Source organism: Ammodytes marinus (assembly GCF_949987685.1).
Source record: "Ammodytes marinus genome assembly, chromosome: 11".
Lineage (NCBI taxonomy): Eukaryota > Metazoa > Chordata > Actinopteri > Uranoscopiformes > Ammodytidae > Ammodytes > Ammodytes marinus.
In genome coordinates this window covers 6,611,159-6,632,683 of record NC_137215.1, presented here as the reverse complement: position 1 = coordinate 6,632,683, position 21,525 = coordinate 6,611,159, and the positions used below count along the sequence as shown (strand labels likewise).

At 40.1% G+C, this 21,525-nt stretch overlaps 2 protein-coding genes across 2 annotated transcripts; both read left to right on the top strand.

Moving 5' to 3' along the window:
* Positions 1-10,013: 10,013 nt before the first annotated feature.
* slc18a3a (solute carrier family 18 member 3a) lies at positions 10,014-11,594 on the top strand (the record flags this gene model as incomplete). The annotated part of the gene is made up of 1 exon (XM_080036846.1): positions 10,014-11,594. The coding sequence occupies one exon, from the start codon at positions 10,014-10,016 to the stop codon at positions 11,592-11,594; it is 1,581 nt and encodes a 526-aa protein (XP_079892972.1).
* Positions 11,595-13,521: 1,927 nt separating this feature from the next.
* chata (choline O-acetyltransferase a) lies at positions 13,522-20,798 on the top strand (the record flags this gene model as incomplete). Its single annotated transcript, XM_080036845.1, has 14 exons — positions 13,522-13,569; positions 14,005-14,196; positions 14,826-14,944; positions 16,380-16,433; positions 16,635-16,815; positions 17,347-17,524; positions 17,942-18,111; positions 18,697-18,797; positions 18,914-19,042; positions 19,137-19,259; positions 19,351-19,492; positions 19,726-19,788; positions 19,900-20,037; positions 20,349-20,798. 14 exons carry the CDS (start codon positions 13,522-13,524, stop codon positions 20,796-20,798), a joined length of 2,088 nt encoding a protein of 695 aa, XP_079892971.1.
* Positions 20,799-21,525: the final 727 nt, after the last annotated feature.

Here is a 21,525-nt window from a genome sequence, read left to right as displayed (position 1 = left end):
TTTATTGTGCCTCGTAGTAAATACAACAAACAAGTCGACATGGCTTATTGCAACAAGACGTCGTCCATGATGACGATATCTTATTGGTTTCAAGCCGACAGTTCAAATGCCAACAGCCCTACAAATAAAGTAACGCAAGAACAAACCAAATTATGTACATATAAACTGTATATGTACATATGCTGTACATAAAGTGAAAATATTGGTATTTAATCTTTAAAAGAGAAGCAGAACATTATCTGTTTACCTCAAACATCCATGTAGCATTACTTTTATTTTAGCGAAAGCATTATATAAATAACTAGTCAACTTACCAACACCTCTGTAGCCAAGAGGCAGCCATCTGAGCTCTGTGAATTTCAAAAAGGAAAGCTAAAGATGACTAGCCTTAACAGAGGATTATTATCGAAGATGTGTAATGTGTCTTTGACCTCTGTGGGCCTGGGGACTGTCTGGATGGCATCCTTAGCGCATGTCAATAGCAAGAGAACATGTGTGTTACAACACTGAAGTCTCATCATGTTCCCTGAGGTCATGAGTGATCTCTATCCAGAGTAGAACTGCAACACTAATCCTCTAAACAAGAGGCCCATTCTTCACATACACAGCCCCCACGACATGCTAGAGATTAGTCTGTGGCAAGAGATTAACCCAAAATGCTCTTGCCTTCACATTCACATATGAAGTATTAAACAGAGCTCCATGCAACATTAGAATAGCGTAAAAAATAAAATAAGATTATTGATATCTAATTAGCAGTATCTAAAGTAGCTACATGGAACTTTCAGTTTGTATTGATTCTAGCACCCCCTATGGACAAAAGCGGAAGTGTTTCTACGACACCAGCTGTTGTTCCTGTGTGAGCGTATACCCAGGACAATGGCATTAAGAAAAACCATATAAAAATAGCATTCTTTGCACTGGTTGTCTCGTGTGCTGTTACATGTCATGAGTTAAAATGAGACTGTTTCAAAAACTCTTCAAAGTTCCGTAGTAGCGACTTTAAATGATATATACCTGGTTTAGATTAGGTTTTAAACTATGGCTGTGACTTATAATTCAATATACCTATTTAATGCTGCACATATCATAATAACTGCTTCACAAACCATTATAGCCTATACTTTAAAAAATTACTTTGATATTTCTTTGAAATGTATTGTCTGACCACAGCGTTGGACAATACACAATAACATACTGGTTATCATATAATCGATGTTCTTACAGTAGGTTTCAAAAACCAAGAAGTCCGAAAGTATGCTATAGTCTATGATGTATGCACATGCTAAGACAATGGGTTTGAGTGGAGTGTGTTTCAAACATGTGCCATGGATCAATTCATTCTTATATATACGTACTGGGGTCCAGTTTCTTTACTCCTTTGCATGCATGTGATTCATGACGTCACAATTTTAAATTTTCAACAGCACAAATAGGCCTATTCACCCTGTAAACCGCCTACGTTAATGGATAAACAGCTTGAGTATGAACAGCTTGAGTGTGAAGTTCTTTGAAATCCTTAAAGATTAGTTAGTGGTGGTGATCAACTGGACTCCAGATGTATGGATCCCAGATAAAATATTACACTGTGTACTGTTCGATGTAGTTTATAGATGTTGTATAGTTAGCCCTTCCCCACCAAATTATTTAAACTTCATTGTGCTGGTAATTTTTTTTTAATTAATTATTTGATTTATTTTGACATGTTTTTTTTTTAAATATTAATTAGATTTTTTTTTGTCAGTCCATTTCCTGTTTATTATTTACACAAAAGAAATTTGATTCTTGATTAATTAATAAAGTTTTAAAACTGTCTAGACTCTTTACTCTTTACCTACTGCAGCAAGATCCATCCAACGAACAATTAGTGATGTGTACATTCACGCACCCATTTTGGGTTATTATACTGTACACACAAGTTAATATCATTCAGGAAGCCTGGACAGGATTTGAACCAGGCACCCAGCAACTAGTGTCGCCAATGGAGCCACTACACCACATAGGAACACATTCATATTAGACCCAGAGATGTATTAAGTTTCATAGTGACTGCAAAATATTTATATAAAAAAACGACAATGTATCCTATGACGTTTTGAGATAAAAAAAAATCAACAGTGTAACCTATGTTGTTTTATTGTGTTTTTGCAACCTTGCATTTTTGAGAATTTCAGTCGCCAATAGAGCCACTACACCACAGAGGAACACATTCATATTAGACCCAGAGATGTGTAAAGTTTAATAGTGACTGCAAAATGTGTATATGAAAAAATGTCGTTTAGGTTAAAAAAAAAAAAACAATTGTGTAACCTATGTCGTTTTTGTGTTTTTCGTAAAAAAACCGCTATGTAACCTATGTCGTTTTTAGTGTTCAAAACTGTGAACTAAGTACTGAGTCAATAAGGTGCACGCTCTACCCACTGTGCCATGGAGAGCCCCCTGTAATATATATATTTTTTTTAAAGATGAAAATGCCTCACACAGAAAATGGCAAAGACGATCTTTTTCAAGATATTTATTTGTATCATTTGTCGTTGCATCGCTCCCTGGCCCTGAAAGGACCGAATGAGCCACCGAGACTCTCCACGCTAGAAACCTTTCTAAGAGCGCTTTCATTTCTTCTTTTATTTTGGGTTTTTTACATAAAAAATGTTCAATGTCCAGATGAGATTTTGAACTCCTGACCTTTGGGTTGATAAGCAAGGGGCCTTAACTACGGAGCTACTCAGACAGAGAAAAACTATATGTTTTTTGGAGACTTTAATTCATTAATTCAGTCTGTTTTTAATGTAAATACCTATGTACTTTTACAGAAGTACATTTTTTGACTGCACAATTTTTTCCATGTAGAGCATTCTAACATCATTGCTACTTGAGTAAAATATCTGTGTTTTTCCAACACTGTGTGCCAGTGTAATTAAAGCAGAGTAGACTGGAGATAATACCCAGAGGTTAAAACATACAGTATAGGAGCCCCCAGTTGGCGTTTCTAAGCAGATTAATTGAGCACAGGCTGTCAATGGAGCTGGTTGTTGCATAATTATGTGGTATTATTGACACATGTGCGGTGGGCGAACCCATGCCCCTGTTGTCATCTGTGTCATTCACATGTTTATTCCAGCTCATTCAGTCCTATGAAGGAAAAAGACTAGACTTTTCACTTGTCATGCATTAACTTGAAAACACATGTTTATTTTGCCATGTGCAGCAGGCCTGAATAGATGATTTGCCTTATATAATCAATATAAAACTACAACCCAAACCTTCATGACGTAAACATCATGCATGTCCCCAGACACTGATCGACATATGGAGCCGTCATCTGGCTGGAAAGAGAATAACTTCCTGCAGGCCAACGTGTTCCAACACACATGGATTTTTTTTAGACTGTCAAAGAACTTTATGTAATAAAAAATTAGAAAAAAAATGTTGTGTATACATCAGACAATAAACAACATATGAACAACCCCTTGTGCTATCAACTTCAGAATAGTGCTGAATAGTGAATGGAACAGAATGATTATGGAACATTTAGTTGATGTAAGTGATTTAGAAGTTGAGAATTTGGATTCGCATGTTGAGATAATTGCCGTTAAAGATGGTTGTATAGGAGAAATAAACCAATGCAGACGGACAAGGTTTCAGACAAATAAACACCAACATTTTTTTATTTTTTATTAATGCTAGCATGAAAGAAGACAGGTTATTGGAGAAATATAGCCAAACATCTCAAAAATGAACAGTGCTTGAAAAAACTATTTTATTGCAATAATTGAATTTTTCAGCATCTGATGGAAAGGAATTAACTGCAGAAAGATTTAATTGCTGTAATAAAATATATACACATTTTGTCTCTGAATAGTGTTTGTCAGCATCTGATAGTGATTTGTCGTCATAGACTATGTCAGCAGATTAATTGTTTAAAACCACACTGACCCGAGATTGACGTCAAATAACATGCTGGATTATGTTATAGTTTGAATCCAAATGACTGGCAGGAGACCACAGTTTGCTTCTTTTTTCTCTTTTTTTCTATCGGCTTTTCCTCCCTTACAATCAAACATATTCAGGTACTTAGAGTTTACCGCGGATTACGGCTGGTCAACAAGTTAAGTTTTCATATGGGGTTTGTGAGAGGATTACTGGGCAAAATGACCACGAGTGTAGAAGAAAGAGAGAGTCAAAGAGAGCAGGGACTGTTCCAGAAAGAAAGGAAGAAATAGGAAGTTACTTGAATCAGTGTAAAATCAGAGTAAAAAATCTGATGAGGAAGGGTGAAGCACAAGATTATACAGTCAACTGCAATCAACAAAAAGAGAGGTCTCATGTTAGTTTTTGTATAGATGCTCCCTGCACTATCATCGCTGCACTGAATGAGTGAATTTCTTAGATTAGGAGAATCAGATGACGCTGGAAGTACAAAAGAGTTCCTTTGTGCTAATGTATCAACAGCTGAACTAATTGTGATAGTTAGTGTTTAGGGTAGTAACACATTTAAGACAGGGACCAGAGGATCAAATAGAAACACCCAAAACTGAAGAAATACTGTATACATCCATGTACGATACAACATGTAATAAATGAACATTTGTACAGACATGTTATACACTGTGGGAATAGTGCTTTCAATGCTACAGATGAAGATGGAATTTTTTATTAAATGAGCATATTGTTTGAGACTGGAGACGGTGAAAATTGCAGCTTTTTGGTAAAAAAATAACAATTTCTCACTGTCATGTTATATAAGTATCTCGATTATGATATTAACTTAAAGGTGCTACGAGGAACTTTTTAATATTTCTGAAACAGTCTAATTTTCCTTGGATGATCATAAATAACTAAATGTAACAGCAAACGAGACCATCAGTGCAAAGAATGCAATTGTTATACAGTTTTTCTTAAGGCCTTTGTCCTGGGTATGCTAACCCAGGAACAACAGTTCGGGTAGTAAAAACACAACCGCTTTTGTCTAAAGGGGAATGCAAGAAAAAAACAGAAAGTTCCTCTGTGCACCGTTAACTTTCTTTTTATAAGGCCGCACACCCTGATAAATTCAAAATCCTTCTTGTGTGGAGAATCTATTCGTGGTTCAGTGAGGGGTTGAACCAAGAGTGCAAATGCCAGTAGAATAGAATGAGACAGTGATTCAAACACCTCCAGATTGACCTCAGGCCGAAAAGCAGCTGCAGACACAAGGTGAAATGTCAGAGTGCTCCGTCAGATCAGCCACACATTCCTCCATTGATGATTCTGACCGTCAGATGTGAAGCATGTTACATAACACAGACCCCATAAAACCACACACACACACACACACACACACACACACACACACACACACACACACACACACACACACACACACACACACACACACACACACACACACACACACACACACACACACACACACACACACACACACACACACACACACACACACACACACACACACACACACACACACACACACTCTTTCTCTCTTGTTGAGCAGCCACAGGACAATCATCAGTAATGCTGAACACAGCTGCTCTCCCAATCAATCCATTGAACTCGAGATATCACGCCAGACGTGCACAGCAGGATTTACGCGAAACAAAAGGACATGTGGTGTTGACCATCTTGCATACACGTTCAATCTTTAGACAACAATACAATGCACACCTAGATAACACAACATATTACCAAAAGGTTCAAAAGTACATTGAAGAAACAGTATTTTTACAGGATTAAGGTTTCAGTGTAATCTGGATTAAAGTGGTGCTGTGCGTCACTGCTCTTTAAAAATCGCTGTTTTACTGTAATTCATTAAACCGCTCACTTTGACCAGTAGAGGGTGGACAGTATTGTAATCACTTCACACTGTTCACACCTTGACCTAACACGCACTAACAGACACACACAAACAAACACACACACACACACACACACACACACACACACACACACACACACACACACACACACACACACACACACACACAATAATTCTTAGCACTATTCTGAAGGTTATTACAGGAGGATTTGTTCATATGGTGTTAATTTTCAGATTTCCGATAGCGTTTCTTTATTTACTGTATAAAATAAAATAAAAAGCTGAATCAAAAATCTGATCCGTAAAAACTTTGGACACTGAAATGTAGAAAATGAAATTAAAAAAACAATAAGAAACAAAAGTAACCATTCAGCTCCACCGGGACTTTTTGTGGCTGTTAGAAATGAATATTTTGGCAGCTGCTCAACATTATGTGTTGATCTTGAATCTCCTGAGCTACTTTTAAATCAGATAAGAGGTGATTCACTGGGAAAACAGCAAAAAAAGAATGTTGATCCCCTAACACAGCCAATCCAGTTATGAGGACAGTCCTGACTCCGCCCCCGGGCAACAGTCAAGAGAGGACACTGAACTAAAACCAGACTTTTCCCTGTACTGAACTGGGAAACTGAGGTCTGGTTAAAAAACAAATGAGAATTTTGTACATTGGCTGTTTTTGTTTATATGCAATCATTGTGTGTGTGTGTGTGTGTGTGTGTGTGTGTGTGTGTGTGTGTGTGTGTGTGTGTGTGTGTGTGTGTGTGTGTGTGTGTGTGTGTGTGTGTGTGTGTGTGTGTGTGTGTGCGTGCGTGCGTGCGTGCGTGCGTGTGTGTGTAGAAGCGTAGCATTCCCTTGGGTGAACCAGAAGCCAGCTCGGGCCTCCATGGCTCTGCTTAAGCTTTGCAGTTACAGTATGTTCACTGAGGGAAATAAATGTGATTATCAAAGCTGTTCCCTCATGAACGTGACGTAACAGTTCGACTAAAAATAAAACAGAAACATTTTTGAGACCCTTTTTGGTTGGATTCCTGACATTTATTGGCTGGATTTAAGCCGTCTACATCAAGCTAAGCTCCGGGGGGAAACGACAGACTGGATTGCTCTGGTTTCAAAGGCACTGGAAATGAACAGCGTATTTGGTGGCTCTAAGCAGAATTCACTAAAACAGATATTTGCACATATTTTTTTTTTACAATATTTTTTGTTGTAAATGTTTCTGTTTTTCTATATTCTTGATTTAGCAGTACAATACTGTATACTAAGGCAACTTCCTTGTAATTGAAAACTTCTGAAACTGCTTTCAACTCTGGACCACTTCAGTAATATTCATCCTTATTTCTGTGCAGTTGTCTGACAAGTTCATAATATCATACAACAGAACATACAGATAGCCAACCATCCTCCCTACGTTTCACTGGACATGAAAAACTAAGTATGCTCAGAAGAGGTATATGCTGCATAACCAAGGACTTCATAAAGAGGACGCAGAACTGGGACCAATTCTGCCTTTATTATGTTGTTTGAATGTTTGTATCTATGGTGTTATCGTGTGAGTCTCATGCATGTGTTTTACTGATCAGTATTGGTTGTTTGGGAGGCCCTTTCCACATTCATACATATGTATTAAGTGAACCCTTGAGGTTGTGTTCTTGTATTCCTGTCATCTGCAGTACATTAGGCTGAACCTGGTTTCAGCCCGTTTTCAGTATACCTGGGTGTCCGTCTCCTCTCCTTTACTGTCCCCTTGTGGCTCTCTGTAAGTTTGCACCTCTGTTTGTGTTTTGTGTTGTGCACCTCTGTTATTCTACTGATTCTCATGTAGAGTGGATCCCAACATAGGAGTAAAATCCCCAAGATGATTAAAAGGATAAGGAATATTTACATTATTATGTATTTATGTTAAAAAAATGTTGCTTATGTTTGTACCGATTTGTCCTGCAGTTCTCTTGTTCTATTTTTCTAATCAACAGTAGTCCTCTAACTTTTGCTCGGTGAAAACCTATAGGGATATGAGGACATCTGCTGGCTGAACAAGGACATGACACCCAAAGATAAAACAAACAGGGAAATCCTTTTGTCAGTGAATGCAACATGAACGAAACTTTAACGTCTACACAAGAATCTGTGGTACAAAAAAAAGAATAAAAAATAAGAACAAATATTATTTCATAATTGAAATCTGACGCCACCTTGATTACATTCACAACCATCAGATCATGTTGTTTGGGAACGATTAGGCAGATTTTCTTTTATATAGAATAAAATGTTCAACAAGTCATTATTCCTCCACGAAATGTCAATACTGCTAGTGCTACTCTAAACATCAATCCATTTTACAAGTTTCATTTTGTATCTCTCCATGGGAAAACGAGCGATATAATTTTTTCCAGTTTCCAATTTTTCCAGTTTTTAAATTGCCATTCTCACTTGTGTTCATATCTGGAAACATTTTCTAATAAATCAGGCTACTCCAATCTGAATAAGTGATTCAATAACAATCCCCTTAGGTCGTTGATTTGCATTTGAAATCAATTATTTAACCTGATTTATTTAACTGCTGCCGAAGCTTTTCTGTACCGCTAGATGGCAGTGTCCATCTTGGTTTGAAAAGCCAGTTCACACGCCTTACGTCAGTTCAAAGCGGAACAAAGTTCCAACAAGTTTTCTTATAATATGATAGTAGTTTAGAAGGCATACATTTTCAAATTTAATTCCAATGTGTATGCAGCGTGAATATCTGAACTCTGGTGGGGTTATTTTAAAATTTGTATTTGTTTAGAGAAATGTTCAATAGAAGACATTTAAAAAACTAACATTCTTAGCACCAAAGTCCAAGGTCTTGTGAAATGTAGAAGAAATCCTGGCAGTTGTAAGTTAATGTTTCTCTCAGATCTTTTAATACCGACCGCGAAGATCTGACAATGGTAAGATATGTCTCTTTTAAGAACAGCAATCACACACACACACTCACACTCTCACACACACACACACACACACACACACACACACACACACACACACACACACACACACACACACACACACACACACACACACACACACACACACACACACACACACACACACACACACACACACACACACACACACACACACACACGCACACGCACACACAGGTTAGAGCAGAACAGCGTTTGGGGTCTCCCTGTCGTCCGAAAAAAAAACTCCAACCTATTTTGCTTTTAGAAACAAAATGCAGCGAGAGCTTCTCAAAGAGGTAAAACGTTCGAATAATGAAAAGATACAACTTTTATTCAATCCCTTCGTCCTCTTTTTAGTGATATTCTGCGCGGAGCTGTCCACCCGCATGTGGTGCTGAATCAGTTTAGTTCTTATAAAGTGACGCGTAAATCTGTGCCTTTTTATATTTTCTCTCTTGCAAGTCTGAGATCAAGTTTTAGCTATTAATTAACATATCCTACTTTGAGACCACATTTCAGAAAAGTGGAGGTTAAAATTGAGGATGTCATATTGTACCAAGCACCCTCGATGGGTCCTGTCTTGATGCATCACACGCACACTGGACAGTGCAGTGCAGTGCGCACTCGGGATTTTTCTTTTCAATTAGCATAAAACATCTTTTGGAGAGCAGAAGCAGCAGGACCGTGCGTCACAGCTATCGGCGAAGATGTGGGAGGGGGGAGGGGTGGAGAGGAGACGAGAGGGGGGACACCTATGGGAGTCAACAAACTGCAGTGTGTAGTCCTGTGCACGACCGACAAAAGCCAGTTGATGTGAAATGATGACTTAGCTCGGAGCGTTACAGGTGACTGGAGACAGCTGGGGGCGCACCAGACGGACCAAAAGAATACAGCCAGTGCAGCGATGGAGCCGGCACTGTGAACTGCCTTTACAGTTATAGGTGGAACCCCCCAAAAACTGCGAGTGCTGTCCGGGACGAGCGCGTCACCTGAATGACGGGGTATGAGACAATGAAGCAACCAGGGACGACGGGGATAAAACCAATCCAAGTCACGGGAGTTGAAAGGCGCGTGCGATGACGGACAAAGAAGAGGTAAAGAAGAGGAAAGTTACATAGCAGTTCTGGTTGACAAAACTAAACTGAAAAGAGCAGAGCAGATGTGCCACGCGTGCGTAATTCTCTAAAACAAATCATCCAGGGGAAGCCGATTTTCATTTTCTTTTTTTCAATCAGACAACAACAGTTGAGAGAAACATGGAGCCGGAGGGGACCACCACAGAGGGACCACAAGCCCCTTCTAATCTGGTACAATCTGCCGCCTCCAAACTGTCCCAGATGGGCGAAAGAACTAAACAACTGGCCATGGGCAACGTAGTAGTCCAAGACCCAGAACGGCAGAAACGGATTATTCTGGTAATAGTCTGTGTTGCACTTTTGTTAGACAACATGCTTTACATGGTGATTGTGCCAATTGTGCCCGATTACCTCGAAGGGCTACAGAAATCAGCGGACCGTGCCGAAGCTGCTCTACCACACCTCAACACCACCAACAGCACCCACATATCAGCCAAGGCGAACTTCGACCTACAGATCGGTGTGCTTTTCGCCTCCAAGGCCATCGTGCAGCTCTGTGTAAACCCATTAAGTGGCACTTTCATAGACCGGGTCGGGTACGATATTCCACTCTTCATCGGTCTAAATGTCATGTTTCTCTCCACCATGGTATTTGCCTTCGCTGATACCTACGCGACCCTGTTCCTGGCCCGTAGCGTGCAGGGCCTCGGCTCGGCGTTCGCGGACACTGCGGGGCTCGCGCTGATAGCGGACCGGTACCAAGAGGAGAAGGAGAGGAGCAAAGCGCTGGGTATCGCCTTGGCTTTCATCTCTTTTGGAAGTCTTGTGGCGCCCCCCTTTGGAGGGATTCTCTACGAGTTCGCAGGGAAGCGGGTGCCCTTCCTAATTCTCGCCGCTGTCTGTTTCACTGACGCTGTATTGTGCCTGACTGTGCTCAAGCCCTTCTCCAACAACGAGAGAGAAAACATGCCAGTGGGCACCCCCATATATAAACTCATGATTGACCCTTACATAGCCGTGGTGGCCGGTGCTCTGATCATTTGTAACATCCCCCTCGCCTTCCTCGAGCCCACTATCGCCAACTGGATGGAGGACACCATGCATGCCAGTCAGTGGGAGATCGGCATGACATGGTTCCCCGCCTTCTTCCCTCACGTTTTAGGAGTATTTCTCACTGTCAAATTAGCAGCAAAGTACCCTCACCTCCAGTGGTTCTACGGGGCTATAGGCATGGTGATCATAGGCGCGAGCTCGTGCACGGTGCCGGCCTGTAAAAACTTTGGAGAGCTCATGATCCCGTTGTGCGGAATCTGCTTTGGCATCGCCTTAGTGGACACAGCGCTCCTGCCTACACTGGGTTTCCTGGTGGATGTGCGACACGTGTCAGTGTATGGTAGTGTGTACGCCATCGCAGACATCTCTTACTGCATAGCCTACGCCATGGGGCCCATAGCCGCGGGACAGATAGTGCACGACCTGGGCTTTGTTCAGCTCAACTTGGGCATGGGCCTCGCCAATGTACTTTACGCACCGGCGCTCCTGCTGCTTAAGAACGTGTCACAGATGAAGCCTTCGTACTCCGAGAGAAATATGCTCTTAGACGATGGTCCCACGGGCCTGTACGACACGATAAAAATGGAACAACGTGAAAAGAAGAAAAAGGGTTTGTGTACGACGGTCGACGAGAACGGCGTTGATACCTTTGCGCACCGCTCTTATTCGGAGGAGGAATCCTCGGGGGGAGAGTTAGAGTATGCGTAAAGAAAGACCATTGACTGACTGTGTAACAACTATCAAAGTGCCCATGTAGAGTTGTGTGCATCCCGTCTGATCCAATCAAGTGCATAAAACGATTAGGATTGTGTAACAAGAAATGAATATTTACTGATTCTGGTGACAATTCCTCCTGGTAAACTGTCAAAATCAAGTAGCTTCAAGCTTTTGCAGTAGAAAGGCGCTCGCCGGCGTTCGTTCATCTTAAAGTGCGAGTATTGTGATTGAAGATTTGTTGAGATAAATGTCCCTTCATTAAAGAGTATTTATCACTGTATCAGAAGCTGACTCATATCGTATTCAGGGATTATGTGTAAATGTGTTTGAACAAAAGAACAATTCAAATGTACGCTTCTTTCGATGTAATGTGTGTGTTCATTTTGCCAGAGTTGTGTGCTGCTAATCTCAATATGCAATACTGTGTGTCTCACGATACAACAGATGGACGTGAAAATGAAATCTGCGCCTGAGTGTCTGTTCTTTTTTTTTTTTGGATGATGTACTTCTGGAATGCATAGCCTCATATTATGATCTGCGACTGTACTGTACATACATGTATATTCATGTACATAATTAAATCAATACTATGTGAATGATTTTGTTCATGAAAATTATTTCTTTAGGCTCAAAATAAAATGTTTTATTGCGGTATATGATCATTTTATTTCTCCTCGACAGCTGAAGTATTCCCGCACTTACAAAACGACCGTGATAATACTGTAAAATATTACTTTAAATTGTGGTTTATAAAAGATACATTTTTCACAATACACATTCCTGGATTTCTGCCTTTGAAGACGTATTATAACACAACCAATGTAAACTTACTATAGGGCCATTTAGTGGGTTTGTGCTTCTTAGAAATTTTAACAAAAAATATCAAAAAATGAATACTTTAGTTTAATAAAGAGAAGGGGATTTCCATGAATTAACGAAAAATTGTTCTGGATCCAAATATGAATATTACTATAATGTAGGATCCTGAAGTTGATATATTGTGTGTAAAATCAACATTATGCCAAAGACAAAAGACCATTCTTTTCATCGAATATTAAATAGCCTACACAAGGCCAATTAAACCAATCAGATGCAGTGAAGTGGAAGCAATGTATGCGTCCAGTGTTGAAAAATATTCAGAAAGCAAAAGAAGGACATGAAAAACGAGAAAATAATACAGTGTGTGCGCATGGAGCGGAGTCACACAATGTGCAGTCCGTGTCTAAATAAGGTGTGGTGAAGATGTAAAGCGCCAAATAAACTTCTCAACGAATGACAGGACTTCTGGGAGGAGCTTGGCTGGCAGGAGGCTGAGGTACCATCTCAACATCTCTCCTGAGCCAGCGAGGGAGTTGTGTGTGTGCTCTTGCCATGCTGAGGATTGAATGATACACTCAAAATGATGGAGGACCAAAGTAGTTGAAATTTAACAGAAATTCGGGCCAGAAAATGGATTAAAGAACTGGATGGATAAACTCCTTGCTTGAGTCCAGGGACGTGTGGGATTTTTTTGTTGTTGTTATCTTTTCCTCTGGTGAGTAAAACGTTTCATTTTTATGTGATGGTTCAATTCTATAAGGTGAATTTATTAGTGTTATTTGTAACAGCATGTTGATATCAAATGTGCACATCGGCTACACTATTTTAAATAATGATTCATGTAAACAGCTCTTCAAGATCTTTTTTTATTTTATTTTAATTTTGTCATGGGAGTGATACATTTTATTCATTGAGTAGCATTGTTCATTTGTCTTCACTATTCCCCCAGTAGTGCAGCGTTTAAAGACATCTCATCTTATTTAGACTGTCACATCATTGTTTTAAATTGAATTTTCTGGAACTTGATACAGACATCATTTGATTTGAGTCTGTCTCGAAGGGATTCAAGCTGCTCGACTGCCCACTGCACATCGCCAACATGCCGGTTCTGGACAAAGAGCCCTTCAAAGATTTAGGGGCTGATGATGTAAATATCTTATATTTGAATTATTGCTTGATATCACTGGAATGTGCTAGAGATAAAATACGTTTTATAATAAAAAAGGAATGTAAAAAAAATCCCCTAGTGCATGTGAAGAATATTAATAAGATTAAGACATGATGAGGGACAACTGACCTGTTATACACCTTTTAAATTAGGAATGCATACTTTGCAATTTATTTTATTGAAAAAAAAGTTAGGTAGTACGTGTTTCAAGTTTTGCATTGTAGTTGTTCATAGAGAAAAGTTACAACTAAAAACAAAATAAAAACTAAATTCAAGTATCTTGATACACTTATGTAATGCATGCGTCAAAGGATAGTCAGAAGTTTAACATGCTGACTTACAGCCACAAATAAAAAAGTAAAAAAATCTAAAAAAAATAAAAAATCTGAGTTTTTCATTCCTCGTCTTACTCAGGGTCTCCCCAAGCTGCCACTCCCCGCCCTGAAAGACACACTGGACATGTACCTGAGGTATATGAAGCACCTGCTCACAGAGGAACAGTTCAACAAGACCCAGAACATAGTGAAGGAGTTTGGAGCCCCTGGAGGAGTGGGGGAGCTACTGCAGAGCAAACTCACCGAGAGGCGGGAGAAAAAGGCCAACTGGGTAAATAACAAGACATGGTCATTAAACGCACAATATTGATTGATTTGTGAAAGTCATTTTGAATCCCCAAACAAATTGTTTTCAACTAGCAACACTAAGCATTATGGGTGAATAGTCCATGTGATCCTTTATTTTAAAGAAAAACTATTCAATAGGTGATGCTGTGGTACACACAGTTTTAAAAGGACAAGCAGTAATTTAAAAATATATACAATCTATGTATGTATCTTTATGAAAACCCCACCTCCCCCTTTATTAACTAGATTACCTGTTGGCCGTGGAGTAAGCGATTATTGTCAAAATACATTTTTGTCAAAATCAGTGAATATCTCCTCGCGATCCACTACCTGTCCAAACTGTGTATCAATGAAAAAGAAATCAAGTGTTAATAAACAGCCTGTATGTGGTATGTCAACAAAAGGGGGCTACCGTAGCTAGCCCCATGCCCGTTTACAGAGCCTAGGCTGTGCGCACACACAGTATGGACAGGTAGCGGATCGTGAGGAGATATTCACTGCTTTTGACAGAAAAGTAATTCACAACAAAACAAACAGTAATTTTGACAATAAAACATTCTCCAGAATCGCTGAGTCCACCTTTAAAGCAAATTCTTCTATTTCGTATTGTAGGTGTATGAGTACTGGCTGAATGACATGTACCTGAACAACAGAATGGCTCTGCCCGTCAACTCCAGTCCTGTCATGGTCTTCCCTCAGCAGAACTTCAAGGCTCCCATCGACTCTTTAAGGTGGGAGACATTGCACAGATAAGACTCACAGTGTGATAAAATAAGACAGGCCAGACAGATATATCGTCAGCCATGATGGAAATGATCTTTTTTTCAGCGTTGACCCGTGTAAGCCAACCTCTGAAAAATATACTGTACGATGCAATGCACTGTAACATGTTCAAAGTTATCACTTGAGGGGCAAATTTGATAATTACGACACAAGGACTTGAGAAATGATAGTGAACAGTATGAATTGCTCAAAGACTGGCTTTGATCGATTATAGCAAACTTAACACTTCCGTTCTACACACTGACAAATAGGGTCATTACCCAGAACACCTTGAGGGCTGAGAGGCCATGCAACGCTACCGGTGGCAAGGTTAATAGACAATGAAGGCCGGGGTTCGGTTAACATGCTATTGATCTGTGACTGGCCCCTTAACCAGGTGATTTACATAGAGTAGGGCTGTGCGATTAATCGAATTTTGGTATCGATTACGATTTTGGCTTTCAACGATTACGGTCTGTTTGCTGAGGAGGAAGCTAACAATAACATTGTGTATTTTCGCTGTTTTATAACATTAGCAACATTTACAGGAAGTAACGTTGAATTTTATTTTATTTATATACTGTTTATTTATATACTTTATACATAAATACAACATAGAAAGTCAATGAGTAATCATGTTTAATAATCGTGATCTCAATATTGACCAAACAATCGTGATTATGTTATTTTTGCCATAATCAATTAGCCGTGGGATTAATGAAACTGCACATTTCTTTGCTTACCGGTTTGACCTATATTCCTCCATGAGTCATGAAAGCACTCATAAAAACTTTGCTGATAACCAACTTGTTTCTCCTGTACAGACACACACACACACACACACACAAACACAAACACACACACACACACACACACACTTACACACACACTTACAGCAGACAAAAATGTAAATACTGCTTAGTGCTTACCGTTAACAACATACATTTTAACCCATTTATCAATAAACAGCCATCAGACACTCACCGATAGGAAAATAGGCAATAAAACCTAGACAGTGTTTCCCCCAGTAGTGCAAACAGTTTCATGCATGCTTCAACTTTTATTGCATACGCACACAAATTTGAGCGCACCTAAAACCTAAAAGTCGCTTACACAACCACACTGGACGCTGGAGTGCTTCACATTTGCCCCCTTCTCTCACAAATTATAGTCGGCCCCTCACTCACACGTCACACCCCTAACTAGACAGATCAGTGCACGTCCACATTCATTTAATTAATTTTAATTTAATTAATTTAAAAAAAGCTGGGAGTGAAAGTTTAAAAAGTACAGCTCGGTAAAATGCACTGCGTGTGAAGATTATATCACATGTTAAAGTTTAAGCTCCAAACCTATCATTACTAGGAAACTAATATTTTACTCCATATCTTTTTTCTTTCCTAGGTTTGCTGCACACTTAATTTCTGGAGTTTTGGAGTACAAGACTCTTCTGGATGCGTAAGTTGATACACTATGACACACCACAAATGAACTTGACAGAATTATCTTCACCTGTGGTTTCATGTGTAAATATATACCCTGCTGAAGAGTGTGTGTGTGTGTGTGTGTGTGTGTGTGTGTGTGTGTGTGTGTGTGTGTGTGTGCGTATGTGTGCGTGTGCGTATGTGTGTGTGTGTGTGTGTGTGTGTGTGTGTGTAGACATGACCTACCTGTGGACTATGCGCGGGGCCAGCTGGCTGGAACCCCTCTGTGTATGGATCAGTACTATCGCCTCTTCACTTCCTACCGCCTACCGGGGCCCCAGAGGGACACACTAGTGGCCCAGGAGAGTAGCCTGATGCCAGAACCTGAACACATCATTGTGGCTTGTAAAAACCAGGTCAGACACAGTGACAAAAACACATGCAGTGCTGACTATAGTTTGAATAACAAATCCCAACTCAACCGCATTATTAGCTTTTCGGGGGCTTTCAACCACATAACTCGGCCGTGATTGGCAAATGGAGTTTACTTCTGTCTTGATCAGTAGGTCAAGAAGGCCTCACCTATGAGCCACCCTGCCACGGCATAACACATGGATAATCACTCGCATGTGTCTAATGATACTGTAAACAGGCCCTGTGGGCACCATGCTAACTTATCTCCCAATGAGTGATTAACAGCTACAGCTAACCACTGACAAGCTAATCATCCATATTGTGTGACATTTTCAAATCTGCCATAAACCGTCAGCATTGTCAATATGCTCAGATCAGCTGTATCAGAATAATCAAAAGGTTCTCAAATGAGTTAATCAAGGAAAGATGTTCACTTATATTAAGCCTTTCAATAAGACTAGTTACATTAAAGTAAGACCTATAGGGATGAGTGCATTGGAACCAACTGTTCAACAACCAGATCCTCTGTCCAGTTCTTTGTGCTGGATGTGGTGATAAACTTCCGGCGGCTGAATGAGAGAGACCTGCTGACTCAGCTGGAGAAGATAGTGAGGATGGCTGAGAGCGAAGAGGAGCGCCTCCCACCTATCGGCCTGCTCACTTCAGATGGACGTACGGAGTGGGCCCAGTCCCGCAGTGTGCTAATGAGAGGTGCCTTTACAATTTGAATAGAAACTCCCTTTAAAAGGTGGAGTCAGTGATTATGGAGGATGCTTGTTGACAAAATCCCTTTTTTTATCAAAAAACAGTGAATATCTCCTCATGATCCACTACCTATACGTATTGTTTGTGCGCTGAATAGGTGCTAATACCTAGCCTAGGACTGTGGGCCCCCTTGGTCTACATACCCTTTGGTCACACAACAGTTTACAATGCCTAGGCTGTGAATCAAAACCGGAGATTTTTTAGCGCACACACACATGAGTCATGACATACACAGGTAGTGGATCTGGAGCAGATATTGACAGATTTTTACAACATGCATTCTCCAAAATCGCTGAATCCACCATTATTTCAGTTGTCTCACCAAATTGAATACATTTTTTTTTTAAACATTTTGTGCTCTAGAGTCTACCAACAGGGACTCTCTGGACATGATCGAGCGCTGTCTGTGTCTGCTGTGTCTGGATGAGGCTACTGGCAACCAGCTGAGTGACACCACACGGGCCCTGCTGATGCTGCACGGAGGAGGAGTGGCCAAGAATGGAGGCAACCGGTGGTATGACAAGCCCATGCAGGTTGGTGGCGCACAGTTTGCCATTAAGACTAGTTTTATGTTTGCCTCTCTAACTTGTTGCATACTGTGTCTACCCTGAATGTTTTTCTTGGGGCACTCAAAACTCAAATGAATGATGGCTTTTGATCAGATGGATTAACCTCCTTAGTTATATAGAAGAAAGCAGTCGAAAACTGAACAAATTCATGCTGTTCAGCTCTCACGGTGCCAGTGGATGTAATTAAACAAATCCCAAGCCAAATTAAGATTTAAAACTCAAAAGAAATGTTTTTAAAGAGTGGACGTTCCCATTGGATTTACAAGCCTGCTGTCATTAGCATGAACTTCGATGGAGATGTTTTGATGAAGAATTCAGGTTACTTTAATGAATTATGTGGTTAATATTGAGAGTTTGAAGCTTCCTCTTTAAGTTATTCCCTGACAGCGGGGAGTGAGATGTGAATGAAATTTATATTAAGGAACAAGTAATGGTGAATATGTAGCAGAATGTAATAGTATGGTGATGAAACAGCATTTGCAAATTAATTGTATCTGAGATAATCCAGCATTGCAGTATAGCTTGGTTCAAATAGCATGCCTGTGTCAGTTTGTCGTAGGAGCTGAGGGCTGCTGCGGAGTCGTGTGTGAACACTCCGCATTCGAAGGAATTGTCCTTGTGCAGTGCACGGAGTATCTACTGAAATACATGTAAGAATGTAGATGCAATTTGATATTGAATATGCAAAAATGTGTGTGTAATATGTGTGTGCATTTGCTTATTCAAAAACAAAGCCATAAATCATTATATTCCCTTGTGGCGTCAGGATTGGCAGCCCATCAAAGCTGGTCCGGGCTGACAGTGTGAGCGAGCTGCCCGCGCCACACAGACTCCGCTGGAAATGCACCACAGACATTCACAAACTCCTCACCTCTTCTGCTGACAAACTACAGAGGTCTGGGTTAACTCTGCTTTCTTTTAGTATCTAAATCAAACTGATGAAGTCATGCTTTCAGCTCATTGTGCAATTCATTCTTATCTGCCCTCAGGCTGGTGAAAAATCTGGACATGGATGTCGACAAATTCTATGATTACGGGAAAGAGTTTATCAAGGAGCAGAAAATGAGTCCAGATGCCTTCATCCAGGTTGCTCTTCAGTTGGCATACTTCAGGTAAGAAATAGCTGACTATAACAGGACTCCCATTCATCATATAAATGTGTTGCCCCGAGCTACAAGGCCTTTTCTTTGTGTGTTACTGTAGATGTCATGGCAGACCTGTGTCCACCTATGAGAGTGCTTCCATACGGCGCTTTCAGGAAGGCAGAGTGGACAACATCCGCTCAGCGACACCAGAAGCTCTGGCCTTTGTCAAAGCAATGGCTGCTGGGGAGATGAGCACAACCGTAAAATGCTTTATTGCGGATGCTACAGTCAAACTGTCTAATACAATTGAACGCCGCTGCCGGCTAAAAGCTCACTTTGAATAATGCAATGAGATCTTCTGAGTGTCATTCAATGTGTTTCCCTTTCTGTCTGTGTTGATGTACTTCACAATGAAAAACTATGCTCACATTAAATAAAGGGATTAGATAGTACTTCATAGTATTGAATATCGGTTGTTTGTTTGCGTCTCCAGGAAACAGAAAAGATGGAGTTGTTACGAGGTGCCATAACTGCACAGACCAAGTACACCATTCTGGTAATTACTCTCTAACTTCATCCAGATTCCTATTACAATATTGGATTTGCTAATCAAAAAATAAATAAATAAAACAAATAGCAACACGTGGTTTCCTTTTCCCATTTTCAGGCTATTACAGGGATGGCTACGGACAATCACTTACTCGGACTAAAGGAAATAGCAAATGAGCTGAAGATAGAGAAGCCGGAAATATTCACAGACGAAGCCTTTCTCATCAGCAATCAGTTCATTCTCTCTACAAGTCAGGTATGGTCATCTGATATTATAACAAAAACCTGAAACTGGATTTTACCAAACAATTATTGTATACTGTATTTTACCAACATAATGGTTTTATTGTTTGTTATTTATTGATCACAACGTGGAATAGGCTATAATTAATTGCAGTTTGAGCAGTCTTCGCGATACGTATACTTCAATGTTGATATCGCGATAACGATACATCTCCGATATATTGTGCAGCCCTTATATCAATAGTCTAGTCTTAACCTTTTAAAAGACACACTAGTAAGACTGGCAGTGTTTCAGTACTGAAGTGATTTACTCTCCCTCCCCAGGTTCCCACTACAGTTGAGATGTTCTGCTGCTACGGGCCCGTGCTTCCAAACGGATATGGAGCATGCTACAATCCCCAGTCAGACCACATTATATTCTCCGTGTCTAGTTTCAGCGAGAGCCCGCAGACATGTTCGGCAGGATTTGTCAAGTGTCTGACGCAGGCACTCCTCGACATGAGGGATCTGTGCAATAAATGTAACTGTGGCTCCAAAAAGACTGAGAAAAGACAGGGTGGCGGGACGCTGGAGACACACACGCAAACGGATACTAACTGGCAAAACAAAACACAACAAAAACCAGCTGAACTGACCAACAATCAGCCAACACTGCCACTGGTCGTCCTGAAGACACCGGACCAGACCAAGATGGAGGCTCAAACTCAGACTCCATCGCAAGGGGAGCTACAAGCTTTGAAGAACGGAAGTAAATCGAATGGAAGTAAATCATAGGAGGCTGTCATAGCCGGTGAGAAAAGCGTTGGTGTGATTTTAAAGGTACACAATGTAACTTTGGGTGTGTCAGAGGAATCAACTATTTCTAAGGTATATTCTAATAACGGTATCTCAATGGAAAATTGGATCCCTGGAACTTAGTTTGAAGTTAAAAAAGCTACCTTAAATGTTACTGTTTCATTGTTGTTGTTTAAAGCAGCTGGGTCCACCAATCTCTTTGCAAACATTTACTAGTCTTCCATTTGGTTCGAGGTGCCTAAAAATTATGTATTTATTTATTCATGATGATAGAATTATTCAATACTAAGAATTATAAGTAGAGAAAATATGTTTTGTAAACTAACTGCTGGCTCTGCAAATGTAAACAAATCCCCCCTTCCCTGAAACTGCATACTGCACCTTTAAGTGTGTGTTTTTGTCAGTCCGAAAATATACACTGTAACTGTGATACAAAATGTTACGTAAAGCTGTTTTGTTGTTAACTGTACTGTAAAATGTAAGTGCTGATGATAATGTATTTGTTCTTAGAGAATATAAGAGATGTTTTATTATAGAGGCAGTTTGCTGCTGTCAAAAGAAAATATCCAATATACAGCAGCACTTTAAATATTTGTCTAAACGTTTGATCTGTGTAGGTGAATACTCAGGCACAAATAAGAGATGAATCAGCTAAAAAAGAGAGTAAAAATATAAGCCAAAGCTCAGTTTAGTAGGAAATGTACCA